The following is an 18,984-nucleotide window of genomic DNA, read 5'->3' as shown; positions in this document are numbered from 1 at the left end:
ATCTGTCAGCAGGCTCATCTGCCACACCTTAGACCAGGGGTGTCAAAGTCCCTCCTCGAGGGCTGCAATCCAATCGGGTTTTTGGGATTTCCCCAGTGAATATGCATGAAATCTATTAGCATACAATGAAAGCCGTACATGCAACTAAATCTCATGCATATTCATTGGGGAAATCCTGGAAACCCAACTGGATTGCGGACCTTGAGGAGAGACTTTGACACCCCTGCCCTAGACTCTGGGAACTGCTTTGATATGTCCCAAAGGTTCAGGAATAGAGTGTCTGTTGCACTAGAAGGAAATATTAGGTTTTTACCTCTAATCTTCTTTCTAGTAGACAGATACTCTATCCCTGAAGGCACACACTGTCAGATATTCATTTGCCTGCTTACTGCCTCAAATGTGCCTGGGAATCCGGACATCTTGTTTCTTTCCTTTATCCAGCTCTAATAAGGATAGGGTATATAACTGCCATGTTGAAAAATCTGGGAGGTATCTGTAGAAGGTTGCGCTCTTTTTAGTATAAACCACCTAGAACTTTTGGTTATTGCGGTATAAAAGAATAAAGTTATTATTATTATTCTTGTTTGTTTTCATCTTGTTATATATTGCAGATGGTTAAATTTTGTTTCATATGAGCAGAACAGACATGTTTCTCAGGGAGAGGACATATTTCTCAGGGAGAGTACCTGTACCCTTCCCTATTATATATCCTCTCCAGGGCTGACCATCTGTTTTGGTTTGAACTGAGGAATTAGAGGACAACTTAGAGGGATGGGAGGCGGAGCAAAAGAATGCTCTTGAGGTTCTCTACAAGAATTCTCACGAGTAGGGGTTGACTACCTGAAGGTTAAGGAATAGTGTGTCTTTCTACTAGAAAGAAGATTACTGAGGTCAGTACCTGATAACATAGTAAATGACGACAGACAAAGACCCGAATGGTCCATCTAGTCTACCCAACCATATATGCTCCATAAATTAATCGTTTAATTGAAATGGTCCTTTTTCTTAGATATTTCTGGGCCAGAAACCCAGAGCCTTGTCCAGTAGTGTGCTTAGATTCTGTCTACTGGAGTCTTCATCAAAGCTCACTCCAGCCCATCTTAACAATCCCAGCCATCTAAGCACTCCGCAGTCTGTCCTCAACTAAATGTCCATATACGGGACACAGCTGTGCAAGTCTGCCCAGTACTGGCCTTAGTTCCTTCAATATATACCCATTATTTTCTGAACTTTCCATTTAGAACATTAAAAACAGACACAGAGAATCTGAAGGTAGATAAGAACTCTAAGACCTATCTATTGCGTTTTCCTCCTTCTTGGCAATTCTATAAACTCCAGTTGATCTCTTTTCCCTTGATTTCTGTACAATTTCTACTTTTGTTGGGAAAAAGTTTACAATGTGAATCTTTTAGAGGGGTTTAGAAAAGGCTTGGATAGTTTCCTAAAAGAGAATCCATAGGCCATTATTAAAATGGCTTGGGGAAATTCACTGCACTTATTTCTAGCATAAGCAGCATAGAATCTCTTTGCTACTTGGAATCAATCTAGGTGCTTGGGACCTGAGTTGGCCACTGTTGGAAATAGGATACTGGGCTTGATGGGCCTTTGGTCTGTCTCAGTGTGGCAATTCTTATGTTCTTATGTACTGTACATTATCCAAATATGGATACTACTTAAAGCATAAGTAATCTATAGGCCTGCTCAATGTGCAATGGTGGCTAGGAAAGCAAATAGAACATTAGGAAAGGAATGGAGACAAACCTGAGTATTAAAATGACTTTGTTTCTTTCAACTCACTGCCCCGTATGTCTGGAATAGACTACCTGAGTCAGTGCGTAACATTCTTTCCCTTGTTCAAAAATAGACTGAAAGCCCACCTTTTCAAGATTGCCTTCATCACATAACCCTTTCCCTTTGTTTATCACCCTAAACAGCAGTTTAACCAGCCCCCACTAACTGTAACCCCCCTACCCTTGCATCCTGTTTGTCTAACTTGATTGATTAGATAGTCTCTGTTCGAATGAGCTCACAATCTCCTTCATAACTCTAAACAGTGCTATGTATGTCTGATAGTGCTCTAGAAATAATTAATAGTAGTAATAGTAGTACTGTGGTAGATTGTGTGTTATCAAAAGGTCAACATGTCACATGTAAATAAAATATAGGATCTGTGAAAAGAGAGGACCTCAGTGTCAATTTGAGCTATTATTTGATCACTGTGGCTTACTGGAGCTTATGTGTAAATGAGAATGTTGCCAATAAAGCAATCAGTTGTTTCCTATTCAGATACCATCATACTTTTAGGTCCATAGCATTACCATATGTGACAAATGTGCCATTTATGTGATAATTAAATTGTCTCCAAATTGGATATATCTCCAAATATAATAAGAAATGTGATTGCTGGAGCAGCAAGAAGGCTGCCATGAGGGTGATTTGGTGAGACATTTATGGGTGTCCCCAGTTCTCTCCATTTTCCTAGTTCCAAATTTACCATAAATAAATACCTAAGAGGAGGGGGAGGCAACGTGTTTTCCCCACAATGCCAGAGGCTCCTGTTCAGGTCCACTTAACTGCTTCATGCCAGACTAGATTCTCTGATATGTGAGAGGACAGGGGAAGGTGAGCCATCCTCACCACTAGAAGTTAACACTACTCAATCCTGAGTTGCAAATTCTGCCTGCCATGCTCACAGCTGTGGGCCAATTTCTGCCTGATTCAGCAGCTCCCAAAGAGGCCTCCACAGTGTCGGAAGTGGGGCTGAGTCTATATCCTCCACCACTGGAGGTGACTACCCATTTTGGTATTAGTAGTATGCCACATAATTTGGCCTTTGTCAACAATATTCAGGGAAAAAGGCATAAAAAATATCTCAATTATAAAAATGAAAAAATAGGGAGTGACAAAGTTTGTGTAATCAAAAAATCACTTCCCTGGATATGCAATAGTAATGATTTGACAATGCTATACATATGTAAAGATCAGCTCAGAGATATGGAGGGCTTTTACAGAAGGCAAAACCCCCCATAATTTGGCCAACATTTTACAGAGAGCTGCAGATTTGGTGGAGACTGCACATCCAAAATGTTTGTTCTTGATGGAAGAACTTTCTTTAAGTAAGTCATTGCTTCCAGTTAGATCTACAATTCTTACTCTGGATGCTGTTTGGGATGCTCTTTTGGGTCTGGAAAAATAATTTTTTCTGAAATTACTGACTCTAGCTACTCAATTTCAGAGTTTTTAAACTGTGTTTTGGAAAATTTTAATTATGGAAAAAAATACTAAGGATATTAAAACCCTTATGAAAAGACAACTAAACTCATATTTGTTAAGAAAAATGTTATGCTGCAAAACATAATAACATACATAGTGAATGATGGTAGATAAAGACCCGAATGGTCCATCCAGTCTGCCCAATCATACAAGCTCTAGATATTAATTATTTAATTTAAATGGTCCTTTTTCTTAGATATGTTTAAATCCTTTTTATTGAAGCACAAACATAGCAATGAACAAAACATAGCACTATTTTCAAATATCACACAAGGCCAATCCCCACCCACCCAACCCGCCAACCCCCCTCCCACCCTCCCTCCCACCCCGGCAGCAGCGGTGACAAATCAAGTAATATAAAGCAAAAGGGGGGAAAAGAAGTCAATTAAGTACCCCAGAGTCGGTTTTGAACGTAAGGTGTAAATGTCGTGCTAAAAGGGTACCAACACTGAGCGTACAATCGTCCAGCTTTAGTCGATAAGTCCATCACTTCACGACGTTCCAGTAACATTTGATGTAACATCAGTGCTCTCCATTGTGGTACGGTCGGAGGGTGAGGTGAAAGCCATTGCAACAAGATACATTTCCGTCCCAGCAACACGGTTTTCCTGAAGAATGCTGCACATCCCGGTCTAGGCGGATGAAATCGAACCTGCATCGTGAAAAGGAAATCTGGGTGTAGTCTCCATGAGCAATGCCAAAGTCGTGCCACCAGAGACACTAACTGTAGCCAAAAGGAAGATATCATGGGGCAAGACCAAAACATATGTCCAAACGATGCCTGAGGACCCGCACATTTCCGGCAACCGTGGTCCGCGCTGATCCCTATCACATGTGCCCTCTTGGGCGTACAGAAGGCTCTTAGTATAAATTTATAATTGCGTTCCCTCTCAATCGAGGACACAGTCGTGGCCCTACCCAAGCGAAGGCCTCTGCGAAGCACAGCAGCAGCAATGGGCAATTGAAGATCATCAGACCACCTCCGAGCCAAGGCGATAAAGTCTAATTCACCCGCCCGTTTCTGCAGCCACTTGTGGAAGAATCTGATGGACATGGACTCAGGAGCGGTGAGAGCAATCGCTTCTTGCAGTCGGTCTTGCACATTCTCCTTCAACCTCACCGGAGTCAAGAACTGTAAATAATGTTTAAGCTGGTGATACGCAAACCAGTCCGTAGATGGTAGTCGAAACTGTATTTGTAGGTCACTGAAGGAGATCGGGGAACCATTATCTTGTATGGTCTGTGACACGTATTGTAAGCCCTCATGAGACCAACGTCTGAACACTGCGGAATCCATGCCAGGTAGAAAGTCTCCATTTCCAACTAAAGGGAGGCAAGGGGTATGATGCGGAGAAATCTGCAAGCCCTTGCACAACAACTTCCATGCTATACGCATCGCTGGCAGAAGTGGATGGGACTTCAGCTGGGGTAAGTCTGGTAACTGAGGAGCATGGAGAAGATAGCTAAAATGGTACGGCTGTAAGGAAAAACATTCAATCACAGGCATAGAAAAATCAGAAGTGGTACAGAACCAGTCATGGATATGACGTAGTTGACATGCAAGGTTAAACCGAGATATACATAGTAATCCCAACCCCCCTCGATCCACAGGAAGCATTAACTTAGCCAGAGAAATCCTCGCTCTTTTACCCTGCCACAAATATTTAGATAGATGGGATCTATGAAGTGCAATGTGAGGTGTAGTTAACATTATAGGGAGCATTTGTAGGACATATGTCCATTGAGGCACAACCATCATGTTATAGAGAGCAATGCGGCCGGACAGGGAAATGGGAAATGTCCGCCAGCCATTCAATGTACTAGAGGTTCGATGAAGCAAGGGTATTATATTGGCTGAATAAAGTCTAGTCAAATTTTGGGGGATAATTACTCCCAAATATGTCAATGAAGAAGTTGCCCATTGTAATGGAAAATCACCCGGCCAAGTGTGCCTCACTTCTAAAAGAGTAGGGAGTGCTAAAGACTTTTGCTTATTTAGTTCCAGGCCAGAATAAATGTGAAACTCATCCAGTATTTCTAACGCTCTTGGTAGTGAGCTGTGGGGGTTATCTAATGCAAGTAAGAGGTCATCCGCAAAGGCTAGCACCCGTAATTGCGACGTGCCCTCAGGTAAACCCAGAAGTATATCATCCTTTTGTATAGTGCGCAGCAATGGGTCTAAATATAACAGAAACAGTAAGGGAGATAGTGGGCAGCCCTGTCTTGTCCCCCTACCTATGTCAAAGGGAGAAGATCTCACTCCATTGACCAAAATTGAGGCCGTCGGACCAGTGTATAGTGCTTGCACAGAGGATAGGAAGCCCACGGGAAGCCCTATATAGTGCAAAACCTGAAACAGGTAGTGCCAGTTAACCTTATCAAAGGCCTTTGCCGCATCTAACCCGACAAGTAATCCAGGGCGGTGGTCCTGTTGTGCGCGGGAAAAAGCTAAAAGTGTGCGCCTAACATTAATGGTGGAATGTCTATTCCGCACAAATCCCACCTGTTCGGGCACTAATATGGACGGCAAAATAAGGGCCAACCTATCTGCCAGGACTCTAGCTAAGATTTTAACGTCAACATTTAGTAAAGATATTGGGCGATATGATTCTATATCTTCTGGAGGCTTAGATGGTTTTGGGATCAATGTAATCAGAGCTTCATTACTATGACGGGGGAAAACCCCTTGTTCTTGGATAGTTAGATAATAATCCAAAAGAGGTTTGCCTATATAAGGGGATAAGATCTTATAGAACTCGGGCGAATAACCATCCGGTCCCGGTGCAGTACAAGATCTCAATTTTTGTATTGCCTGGGTCACCTCCTGCACATGTAATGGCCTGTCCAATCTGGACGTCTGGGCCGCCGTCAATCGAGGCATTCCCGCATCCGCCAGATAGTCCTGTACGTCAGGACCCGTGTAAGGACCGGGGGAAGCATAAAAGGCCTCAAAATAGTTCCGAAAGCCAGCCGATATATCCACTGATGAAGTTAGGAACCTCCCCGAGCTCTCCTGTATCATGGGTATGTATCTGGACCCTTTCCAGCTTTTTGTTATAGAGGCTAGCAATTTCCCCGCCTTGTTACCATATTTATGAAAGTGAAATTTACGGTAAAACAGGAGTTTCTTAGTGCGTTCGTGGATTAGGGAATTAAGCTCCACCAACACCGCCCTGTATGCCTCGTCGTTAGCCTCAGATGGATCACGCAACAAATCCTGTTTCAACACTGTCACTTGTCGTTCAAGAAATATTATGCGATGTGCAATGCGACGGGTTCTAGTAGTGACATAAGCAATTATATCTCCGCGCAATACCGCCTTGGCCGTATCCCAAAATAAAGTTGGTTGGTCAACATGTTGGGCATTGTGTGTACAGTAAGCCTCCCATTTTTCTTTTAAGAATTCTTGAAAATGAGCATCTTTATGTAAATAGGAGGGAAATCTCCATCCAGCCCCCGGTCCCCGTGGACCACCCAGTGCCACATCAATCCAGATCATGTTGTGATCCGATATTTCCAGAGGGCCTATCATGGCCTCCGAGACCCTAGTAAACAATGTCTCAGAGAGTAAGATGTAATCGAGTCTAGAAAAAGAGCCGTGAGCTCTAGACTGGTGCGTATAATCACGTTCAGAGGGATGGAGTAGTCTCCAGGGGTCCACTAACCCCAAGGCTCTACACAAATAGGGAATGCCCTTTGTATGATTCACTCTGGCCGTAGTCGTCGACCCAGAGCGGTCCATAGTGGGATTATGTACTTGATTTAAGTCGCCCACCAAAATTAGTGGGCAGCCCAAATCCTGCACGCATATATTCACCAGATTCTGAAAAAATGCATGTTGATAGCTATTTGGACCATATCCCACCAATAGTCTGAATATCCCACCAGGTCCCTCCACCTTCACCAATAAGTACCGGCCCTGAGGGTCACGTCGCAATACTTGCACTGTACCTAAGAAGCCCCTGCGAATCAATATGGCCACCCCAGCTCTCCTCCCTGGTGCCGAAGCAAAGTGTAAATCTCCGACCCAACCCCTCTGAAGTTTCCGATGTTCACTATCAGTAAGCCTAGTCTCCTGCAAGCAAGCTATATCTGCAGAGTGATGTTTCAATTGTGAAAGTATTTTTGTGCGTTTAACAGGGGATGTTATACCCGATACATTCCAGGAGATTATACGTATTGTCTGATCACCCATAAGGATCCCCACTCCCTTTGTAAGTATAGGCAATCTCCCCAAAAGGAAGGGTCCTAGGGCGCCCAGCCTCACCCCAAGACAGTACACTCACCGTGTTAGCAAACCATCCAGTCCACCACATGAAATTCAACCCAAAATAATAAGCAAAGTAGATCATAAGAGAAAAATACCCCACCGCTGCTGCCCCCAAAATTTCCCTTTCCCTGCCATATCCCCAAGGTATCCCAAGAACCCCCATCCCGTGTTGGGGGTACAGGTCACGAGAGATATCTCCCCAGGGCCACCCCAACCACCAATATAATTCTTTCAAAAGAGCCACTAGGCCACCCTTCCCTCCTCAAATAACTAGAACAGTAAACTATGCCATTAGTCCTCATGCCCCTCTCAGTGTGGCACTAATCCTCATAGTCAATCAGCTCCAGTCCCCGGACTCTCCAAGCGCTGTATATACTCAGCAGCGGCCTCTGGGGTTTGAAAAGTTTTCCAAACTCCATTGTGTTGAACCCTCAGTATGGCTGGATAGTTAAATTGGAAGCGTTGTTTCAGCTCAGAGAGCCGTGCACAAAGAGGGTAATATGGTCTTCGTCGCTCCTGCAGTGCTACAGAAAAATCCTGACTCATGCGAATCAAGTGTCCATCATATTTCAAACTCTCCCTCCTGGTTCGAAATTGTTGTAAGAGGGCCACCTTATGTCTGAAATTCAAAATCTTCATTATTACCACCCGGGGTCGCGTGTCTAGTCCAGGCTTAGGGCCCAAGCGGTGCGCTCTTTCCAAGCGCAAAGGCCCCATAAAAGGTGGGAAGGAAAATTCTTCTTGTAGCCATTTTTCCAAAGTTTCCAGCAGGAGACGGTCAGCAATAGTCTCCGGGACCCCCAGCAGCCGCAAATTAGAGCGTCGCGACCTATTCTCCAGGTCATCCAACTTGTCAATTTGGGCTCTCAGTGTCTCCTGCATAGTCTCTACCTCAGCCGCACGTGTTGTGGATGTGTCCTCCAGGTCAGACACCCGTTGTTCCAGCTCTGAGGTTCGAGTGGCTGCCGCGGCTAGGAGCGATTCAATATTGGAAATCTGGGCAGTCAGAGTGTCCATTTGGGGCCCCAGTACCTGTGCCAGTGCCGACTTTATATCGCTAAGCGCGGCTTCAGTGAGGTTAGTTACCGCCGCCGCGGGGCTCATCGCCATTTTGGTTTCGGTCGGCCGCACTCGATCGCGCTCCTTCCTGGCTGGTTTCGCCTGGATGGAGTTTTGTGAGCGAGTTATATATCTGTCCATGCAATTGGGGAGTACTTCCAGGCGCGCTGTGATCTCCGCATTTCCTAACATTACTCTTGAGTCTACCACCCCTCAACCCAAATTATGCTCTCTGGTTTTACCATTGAAAATTTGGATAACCTCTAGAGAAATTAAACACTCCATTTTATTAATTTTCTTAAATGTCCCTTAATTGCTTCATTAATTATTTTACATAGCTATCAGAAATATTAAAGATTCCTGAGCAATCTTACTTACCCATTGCTAAAATATATGCTACCATCTGTGCAACCTGTAGCAGAAGGAGCAAATCTACCCAGTGTTTTGTTTGATAAGTTGAACTTAACACAGATGATTGAGGATGACACCTTGGGACTTAAACCTTCAGCATTGATAGTGAAATTTGTATTAGAACCAGATAGAGATTGGATATTGCATTCTTTGTTTCAACAATGTTGGACTAGAGATAGTATGTGAATATACTTTATTTGAATATGGTTTTATGTTTGCTGCTATCTTTTCTGTTACAAAAGTTAATCTTGGTAAATGATTGTAAATGCTTTAAAAACAAAAACAAATGTGATTGCTACAATAATAACACTGGAACCCTTCAATAAAGTTGAGGCCCACTCTCAAAATAAAATGTCATGTAAATTGATCACTTACCTCAAACAGTATTCTAGTATGTTTGAAGCTTGATAACAAATGAAAATTCTAGATGCCGCTGGTTTAACAAAACTCCTTTTTAAGTTCCCTGATGGTTTCTGCTTCAGAAACTGGTATTTATTATTTATTTATTCAGTTTTCTATACCCTTCTCCCAAGGGAGCTCAGAATGGTTTACATGATTTTATTCAGGTACTCAAGCATTTTTCCCTGTCTGACCCAGTGGGCTCACAGTCTATCTAATGTACCTGGGGCAATGAGGGATTAGGTGACTTGCTCAGGGTCACAGGAAGCAGCGTAGGTTTGAACCCACAACCTCAGGGTGCTGAGGCTGTAGCTTTAACCACTACACCATCTTTGCTCACAGGTTAGTAGTGGAGAACCTTTTCCTGGCTGTTGAACACTGAAAAGAGTACAAACATGATAACATCATCACTCATCAAGTCAACAACTTTATCAAATAAAGCTATAAGCATCCAAAAACAAAAAAGCACAAAGTGATTATGTACCGAAAGAGATTTAAATGATTGAATTCCATTCAGCAATATCATTTAAACCATGTGGCTAGAACAGCTTTAATTCAAAAATCTAAAGTTGTTCATAGTATTTAAGTTGGGCCACACTGCCTCCCAGTTTTCTAATGCAAACCATTTTAAATGTTGAAATTGGTGCTCAAATTCTATGCATCAGGGTAGCATAGGTGCAGATGTGGTGAGACAATTTAATTTTTGTACAAACAGTACATTTGTTATCTCAGGACAAGCAGGCAGCATATTCTCACATATGGGTGACGTCACCAACGGAGCCCCGGCACAGACCTCTTCAAAAGTGCATTGCCACTTTAAGTCTTTAGAAAGTTTGTAATAGCCCGCACTGTGTATGCGCGAGTACCTTCCTGCCCGATGTAGGTGCACGGTCTGTCAGTTTCTTAGTTTCTGCAGAGCTAAGAAAACACGTTCCAATGACCGTTTACATTTTTTTGCCTTTCGCTCTCGCGTTTGTGACTTTTCTGGTCACTTTCGAGTTGTTTTTTTACTTTACTTTTGGTAAAAAAAAATCTTTCTTTTTTTTATCCCTTGCAGTTTCTGGCCCCGCAGGGCCTGTTTAGCCACCTTGGCCACCGTTTTCAATTTGGCCAAGGTGGTGTTCCCATCGATGTCACACCCTCTGACGTGATTTAAAAAGTGCAGTTACTGTGCTTAGCCCATCTCTGTGACTGACCCTCATCGCTGGTGTCTCCAGTGTGTAGGGCCAGAGCACCATCCCGAGACGTGTACGCGTTGTTCCTCGCTTCAGAACAGAACTTTGAAAAACCGCCTTCTTCAACAATAATGACTATTTGGTGTTGCTATGGAAGGGGAACTGACATCGCTACCGACACCGATGGCACCAACAAAGATGACACCGCGCATCTCGACATCGACGGATGCACATCCGGTGTCGCAGCATTCAGTGGGTAAGCCGGCTAAGAAGCCTTCCCTACCCCGTCTGGGACTCAGGTCAAAATGGCATTGAGTCAAGTCATGCTGACCTCGTAGAAGTCTCTTAAGCGCTCGGTTCCAATCATCGGCCTCCTCATCATCGGACCAGAGTGCTGCACCAGTGGTATCGGCAAAAAAGCCAGGGGTACTGGTGCTTTCCCTCAAGGAAAAGATTGACAATTTGCTTAGGGAGGAATTGGGTGAGCATTTCCAAATGTTAGTGCCAATGCAGCTTATGCCCATGTTGACACCAACTCTCCCGGTTCGGGTCGAGTCTGAGCAACTCATGACATTGACCACACCTCATTCGGATGCTCCACCGGTGTGGAGATCGACACAGGAGTCAATTGTTCCATCTCTACAGCACCAGTCATCCTCGATGCAAACATCCAGGGAGGTGACTCCAGTGTGGTCCTGGAAGGCCTCTCATAAGACCAAGCACTTCGAGGCTTTGACACCGGGTCTTCAACACTGTCCTTATTCCATCCAGGATTCAGACTTATTTAGAGACTCGAAGCAGGAACCACTCTCTACTGATGCTGAGGATTGTTCTGGTTCAGATTCACCTCAGTGTTCTCCTCAAGGACCTACTTCTTTTTCTGAGCGGTCCTCTTTTTCCAGATTTCTCCGTCAAATGTCTGAGGAACTTTCCATTCCGCTGGAAGCAGACTCTAAACATAGTAAGCAGTTCTTGGAGGCTTTAGATTATGACCAACCTCCTAAAGACCTGCTGAAGCTCCCGCTCCATGACATTTTAAGAGAGACGTTCTATAAGAACTTCAAAACTCCTCTCTCCATTCCAGTAGCTCCTAAAAAGTTGGACACTCTGTACAGGGTGGTTCCTGTTCCAGGTTTTGCCAAACTGCAACTCCTCCATGAATCTTTGGTGGTAGAATCCACTTTGAAAAAGTCTTCTGGAGCTAGTATCTATGTGTCAGTATCTCCTGGCAGAGAGGGTAGGGTGATGGACAAATTTGGTAAACGCCTTTATCAGAATGCAATGTTGGCCAATCGAGCTGGAAATTATAATTTCTATTTTTCCTTTTACTTGAAACATCTGGTCAAGAAAATTTCATCTTTTCAAAAAGTATATTCCATCACGCAAGTTACCGGTGTTCAAACAGCTCATTGCTTCTGCTTTCCAACTGCGCACGTATATGATCCGCAGTACTTATGACACTTTTTGAGCTCACCTCACAAGCAGCAGCCATGTCGGTGGCTATGAGGCATCTTACGTGGCTTCGTGTCTCTGAGCTAGATGTTAATCATCAGGACAGCTTGGCCAATGCTCCCTGCCTAGAGGATGAGCTTTTTGGTCCATCCATGTACACGGCCACTCAATAGCTCTCTGCCCATGAAACACATTGGGATACATTGATTAAGCTGAAGAAGTAACCTCAAACTCCCTGTACTTTTAAGCCTGCTTCTTCTTACCAGCGCAGGTATACTGCTAAGCCTGCTCCTCCTGCTCTTCCTCAACCTAGGAAGCAAAAGCAGCAACCACGTCAGCAACCTAAAAAACAGGCTGCTCAGAAAAAGCCTACACAGCCTTTTTGACGTATTCCTCAGGAGTATAGCCACAGTTCCCATTCTCCAATCTCTGCCTCAGCCGATCGGAGGGCAGCGTCAAACTTGCATAAACCATTGGGAGCTCATCACTACAAATCTCTGGGTTCTAGACATCATTCGTCAGGGGTATGCTCTTCATTTTCATACCCTGCCTCCAGATTATCCTCCAAGAGATTCTATTTCGGACTCTGAACAGCCCTCTCTTCTCCTTCAGGAGATCCAATTTCTCTTTCTTCTAAATGCCATCAAAGAAGTTCCTCTATCTCAACAGCATCAGGGATTTTACTCCCGGTACTTCTTAATTCCAAAAAAGACGGAAGGACTGTGACCCATTCTGGATCTCCGAGATCTCAATAAATTTCTAGTCAAAGAAAAATTCTGAATGCTCTCCCTTGCCCTGCTTTATCCACTTCTGGATCAGAATGACTGGCTATGCTGTCCGGATCTCAGGGAAGCCTATACTCATATTCCAATCCATCTGGCTTCCAGGAAATATTTATTCACTTTCAAGTGAATCAGCGCCACTGTCGGTACAAAGTCCTTCCTTTCAGCCTGGCTTCTTCTCCAAGAGTCTTCACGAAGTGCCTGATCATAGTGGCTGCATCTCTCCAATCCCATGGTCTTCAAGTCTTTCCTTATATGGACGAAAGGTTGATCAAAGCTTCTTCAGCTCAGGAGGTGGCTCTTGCGACATCTCAGACCATTTCTTTTCTCCAAGCTTTGGGATTCAAAGTCAGTTTCCCCAAATCCAAACTCATTCCATCTCAACGTTTTCAGTTCACTGGGGCTATTCTAGACACTATTCTCATGAGACATTTCTCCCTCCAGATCGCCTGCACGCTGTCTTCAACCTCTGTTAGCAGATATTGAATCTTTAAATGATCTCTGCGCGGCGCATGATGGTTCTCCTTGGTCACATGGCTTCCACAGTTTATGTGACACCGCTAGCAAGACTGCACCTTCGCACTCCTCAGTGGACTCTTGCTTCTCAATGGTCTCAAGCAACAGATCGTCTCAGCATATTTCTGTCACATCATCTCTTCAGCAGTCGCTTCAATGGTGGATGACCTCCTCCAATCTATCCAGAGGTCTACTTTTTCACTTGCCTCCTCATCAAGGGGTGCTAACAATGGACGCATCTCCTTACGCCTGGGGGGGGCACATCTGAATGGCTTGCAAACCCAGGGTCATTGGTCTGCCAGGGAGCGGAAATTTCACATCAGTTTCCTAGAGCTCAGGGCGATGTATTATGCCCTCAAGGCTTTTCAGCATCACTTAAGCCCTAAGTCCTCCTCCTTCGCACAGACAATCAAGGGCAATGTACTACATAAACAAGGAGGTATGGTCTCTCTCCTGTTATGCCAGGAAGCCCAGAAAATCTGTCTTTGGGCGACAGCTTGCAACATTTTCTTGAAGGCTGTCTGTATTCAAGGGAGAAGAATTCCCTAGCAGACAACCTCAGCAGAATTCTTCAACCTCACAAATGGACTCTCAGCTCGGCAGCACTTTATCCCATCTATCTTCAAAGGGGCACTCCACAATTGGATTTATTTGTGGCTCCCCACAATCACAAGTCACCCCAGTTTTGCTCCAGACTATACTCTCCTCACCATCTGGAAACAGATGCCTTTTTTTCTGGATTGGACGAACATGTTTCTTCATGCATTTCTGTACACTCCTCTCATATTAAAGACTCTGGTCAAACTCCAACAAGAGTCAGCCACTATGATTCTAATTGCTCCTCGGTGGCCCAGGCAGCATTGGTTCTCCCTTCTACTTCTGTTCAGCTCCAGGGAGCCAATATCTCTGATAATTTTTCCTACTCTACTTACTCAGAATCAAGGTTCTCGTCTCCATCCCAACCTGCACTCATTACACCTGACAGCTTGGTTTCTCTCAGGTCCCTGTGTGCAATATTATTGACGCCTCCAGGAAACCAGCCACTCAACAATGTTATCAACAAAAGTGGACTAGGTCTGCTTCCTGGTGTCTCCTTCATCATCATGATCCAACTTCCTTGTCAGTGGACTTAGTGTTGGATTATCTTCTTCATCTTTCTGACTCTGGACTAAAATCTACATCTATCAGAGTCCATCTCAATGCTATTACAGCTTTTCACATGCCAGTTGAGAGAAAACCTCTTACTGCTCATCCTGTGGTCTCCAGGTTTATGAAAGGACTTTTCAATGTGAAACCACCTCTCAAACCTCCTCCATTTGTTTGGGACCTTAATGTGGTCCTTCCCATATTAATGAAGCCTCCATTTGAACCAATGGCCAAGGCTCATCTCAAGTTTTCACCTAGAAAGCTGTATTTCTTATTTCGTTCACTTCTGCCAGAAGAGTCAGTGAATTACAAGCGTTGGTGGCAGACCCACCCTTCACAGTTTTTCACCATGATAAAGTGGTTCTGTGCACGCATCCCAAGTTTCTTCTGAAAGTTGTGACAGAGTTTCATCTCAATCAGTCAATTTTTCTTCCAGTTTGTTTCCCTAAGCCTCCATTCTCATGCAGGAGAAACTGCATTGCAGTCTGGACTGTAAACGTGCTTTGGCCTATTACATCGACAGGACAAAGCCACACCGTACTTCTCCTCAACTCTTCATCTCCTTTGATCCTAACATGTTAGGGGCATCCTGTTTCCAAGAGAATGATTTCCAACTGGGTAGCTTCCTGTATATCGTTCTTCTATGCTCAGACTGGACTGCACCTGGAGAGTCATGTCACAGCTCACAAAGTCCGAGCTATGGCAGCTTCTGTAGCTTTCCTTAGTTCTACTCCTATTGAGGAAATCTGTAAAGCTGCCACCTGGTCCTCAGTTCATACATTCATCTCGCATTATTGTCTGGAGTCTTTCTCCAGATGAAATGGGCACTTTGGCTAATCTGTATTACAAAATTTATTTGTCTAAAGGTCAACACTCCCACCATTCCTTTCTGATTAGCTTAGAGATCACCCATGTGTGAAAATATGCTGCCTGCTTGTCGTGGGATAAAGCACAGTTACTTACCGTAACGGGTGTTATCCAGGGACAGCAGGCAGATATCCCCACAACCCACCCTCCTCCCCGGGTTGGCTTCTTAGCTAACTTATCTTAACTGAGGGATCGCGCGACTACGTCGGGCGGGAAGGCACTCGCACATATGCGGTGCGGGCTATCGCAAATTTTCTAAAGATTTAAAGTGGTGATGCACTTTTGAAGTGGTCCATGCCGGGCCTCCGTCGGTGATGTCACCAATGTGCCTGCTGTCCATGGATAATACCAGTTACGGTAAGTAACTGTGCTCTATGGGACCTATGATGGTGTTTGAGCAGGAAAAGACTGTCTTTTTGACAACATTCTCATTTACACATAAGCTTCAATGAGCCACAGTAGTCAAACAGTGGCACAAATTGACACTTTGATCCTCCTATATCACACATTATATATTTCATTTATTTCAGGATCCTATATGGTTAATGCCATATAATCATTTAAGTCAAACCACCTGCCCGTCCTTAAATTTGATTTACTCAATTTTTATTTCCTAAATCACAATTAGTTAAAGAACTGTTTAAGGGAAAAATAAAACAGCAACACTTGTCTAAGTGGCCATCTTGCCACGTCCAGGTTGGTCTGTATTTGGTAAGACACATGACGCTCAGTTTCACCACGAGTGTTTCAGCCTAAAAGGGCACCTTCGGAGGATACTCGCCAGTTGCTGAACTCTGCATTTACAATGCGCTCCTACTACAAGGACAAAAAGTGTTCTTCAAACCTTGGCAACCTGTTACAACTTATTCATTTTAATCTAATTATTTGTCAGGAATCAATAATATTTAAGAGAATTATATCATCTGCATTTTAATATAATTTCTTTCACAATATAATTTTCTTTTGTTAAACCTATAGGTTTGTAAAGTAATTACTTTTCTATTTGTAGTATGAAGACAGCATCTATGTATGAACATATATTATGAATGTCTTTTAAGGGGCAACAAGTATAGAAAAATATGATTTGCGAACCAATATGTGGACGCCTGTTGCAAATATGAATGGAAGAAGGTTGCAGTTTGGAGTTGCGGTTTTAGAAGAAAAACTCTATGTTGTTGGGGGTAGAGATGGATTGAAGACATTAAATACTGTGGAGTGTTACAACCCCAAAACAAAATCTTGGAGTGTGATGCCACCAATGTCTACCCATAGGCATGGCCTTGGTAAGTAGGATATTTCAAGTAGTATTTGAGTGCTAGCCAATTAATACTCAAAAGGGGAAATATTTTTGCAGCGGTAATAAATATTTCCTGCTAATGAATACAAATTGCATGATCCTCTTGTCACATTAAACTCCATGTACTTTTTCAGTTTAAATGAACAATAAAAAGAAATATCAAACTGGACAATTGCCAAAATTGCAGTATTTGGTCATTTCTCAACAATGTTTATATCTTTGCATTTCAGGATTAATAATTCTTTATATTGTGCTATCTTTGTACATTTTATACCACCAGTTCAAAACTGGCTACAGTATTGTGACTCACGTGTCAAAAATTCTAAGGTTTATCTGAGGTAGGTAAAATGTCTTGTTGAAGCCTGGACATGCTTGAGAGCTGGTTGAGAGAAATAGTTTTGCGCAGAAATAAGTCTTTTGCATGAACCAAGTCTTTTGCATGAACCAGTACTACAGATAGTGTTTCATGCTGTGCTGCCTGCCTTTATAGAAACAAACTAGGGATCAGCCAGGCCCTGGTTGGCTGTTGGCAATCCGTGTAATGCTGTGCTCTTTCAGGACTATCATGGTTACAGCAGAACATAGAAGGTGATAGGTACAACATTACACGGATTGCCAACAGACAATCAGGGCTTGGCTGATCCAGTAATGAGATAAATTCCTTTTAAGCATGCCAAAAGGCAGCATAGGCAGCCATCTTTGTAGAATCTCTGAGAGCTTAAGGACTAGTGAACCTGTGTATTTAGTCATCCTGCTGCTGCACAATACATGTGTAGCCTATATGATGTTAACCTAGAGCAGGGGTAGGGAACTCCAGTCCTCGAAAGCCGTATTCCAGTCGGGTTTTCAGGATTTCCCCAATGAATATGCATGAGATCTATTTGCATGCACTGCTTTCAATGCATATTCATTGGGGAAATCCTGAAAACCCGACTGGATTACGGCTCTCGAGTACCGGAGTTCCCTACCCCTGACCTAGAGGAAAAACAAACCAAAAGTAGGAGTCTGACCCAATGTTTTCCAGCCAACAGAAGAAATTTATTCCATAAAATTGAAGTTTGAGAAAAATGTTTGGCTCTTTGACTCTACACAGTGCTATGTTTTGGCGGTAACCCGTCTGCCCCAGAAGTCACAAAGTCTACAAACACATAAACAGCAAACAAACATTATATTAAAAAATACTGTATATATTAACTTTTATTCAACACGTATTGTAAATGATGTTAGGTAGAAGGGATTCATTCATACCAAAAGGGACAGAAAAAGACTGTTGACAAAATCATAAAACGCAACGGAGAAAAATAAACCTCAATTGAGAGCAGCCGGAACTACACAAGTGCCCTAAGCCGCTCTCATCATCACAGGTTTATAAAAAAACTCCGTACAATTATAAATAACTTTCATACATCAAAGTGTTAGATTTTTCAAACTTTTATCTTTTTCTTCAGTATTTTTGAATTATAAATAACTTTCATACATCAATTTCCAATGGCAGCAAGTCTTCCAGGCAGCAATGTCAGCCAAACAGGCTGAGACTTTTTCTTGATGAAATTTCTGGGAATCATCAGCATATAGGTGATACTGGAAGCCATGGGAGATCAGGCCACCGAGGGAAGAGGTGTAGAAAGAGAAAAGAAGAGGTCCTAAGATAGACCCTGGGGCATGCCAACTGCTAGCAGGATAGCAGCAGAGGAGGACCCACCAGCGCATATGCTAAAAATACGAATGGAGAGGTAGGAGGCAAACCAGGAGAAGACAGATTAGTGGAATCCAAGCGAGGACAGAGTATCAAGGAGTAGGCAGTGATTAACACTGCCTACTCCTTGATACTCTGTCCTCGCTTGGATTCCAAAGGCAGCAGACAGGTCAAGAAGGATGAGAATTGAGTAAAGGCCCTTAGATCTGGCCAGAAACAGATCACTGCAGACTTTGGTGAGGGCAGTCTCTGTGGAGTATAGGGGGCAAAAGCCAGATTGTAGAGGTTGAGATGAAAGGAAGTCAAGGCAGCGAGAGAGGACAGCATATTCAAGTAGCTTGGATAGGAACAGAAGGGAGACAGGGCGATAGTTGGATGAGCAGGTGGGGCCCAGCCAGGGGTTTTTGAGAAGCAGCTTAACCACTGCATATTTGAAGGCATCGGGAACAGTTGCAGTGGAAATAGATAGGTTGGGGATTTGGCAGATGGAAGGGATAACAGTATACGAGATGGAGTCAAGTAGAGGGGTGGGAATAGGGTCTGAGGTGCATGTAATAGGCTTGGCTGAGGTCAGAAGTTGTTTAGTTTCTTCCTCTGTGATTTCAGAGAAGGAAGAAAAGTCAGAGTTGAAGGAGGGTGAA

General features: G+C 43.5%; 1 protein-coding gene across 4 annotated transcripts in view; it reads left to right on the top strand.

Moving 5' to 3' along the window:
- The window catches only part of KLHL5 (kelch like family member 5), a 163,795-nt gene that overhangs the window by 107,903 nt on the left and 36,908 nt on the right, over window positions 1-18,984 (top strand). For all 4 annotated transcript variants that reach the window (XM_033947422.1, XM_033947404.1, XM_033947394.1 and 1 more), the window contains one exon: window positions 16,409-16,633. In XM_033947422.1, coding sequence (XP_033803313.1) covers window positions 16,409-16,633 — 225 coding nt within the window. The remainder of the gene's footprint in view (window positions 1-16,408; window positions 16,634-18,984) is intronic.

Source organism: Geotrypetes seraphini, chromosome 1 (genome assembly GCF_902459505.1).
Source record: "Geotrypetes seraphini chromosome 1, aGeoSer1.1, whole genome shotgun sequence".
Classification (NCBI taxonomy): domain Eukaryota; kingdom Metazoa; phylum Chordata; class Amphibia; order Gymnophiona; family Dermophiidae; genus Geotrypetes; species Geotrypetes seraphini.
This window is presented reverse-complemented; position numbering and strand designations above follow the sequence as displayed.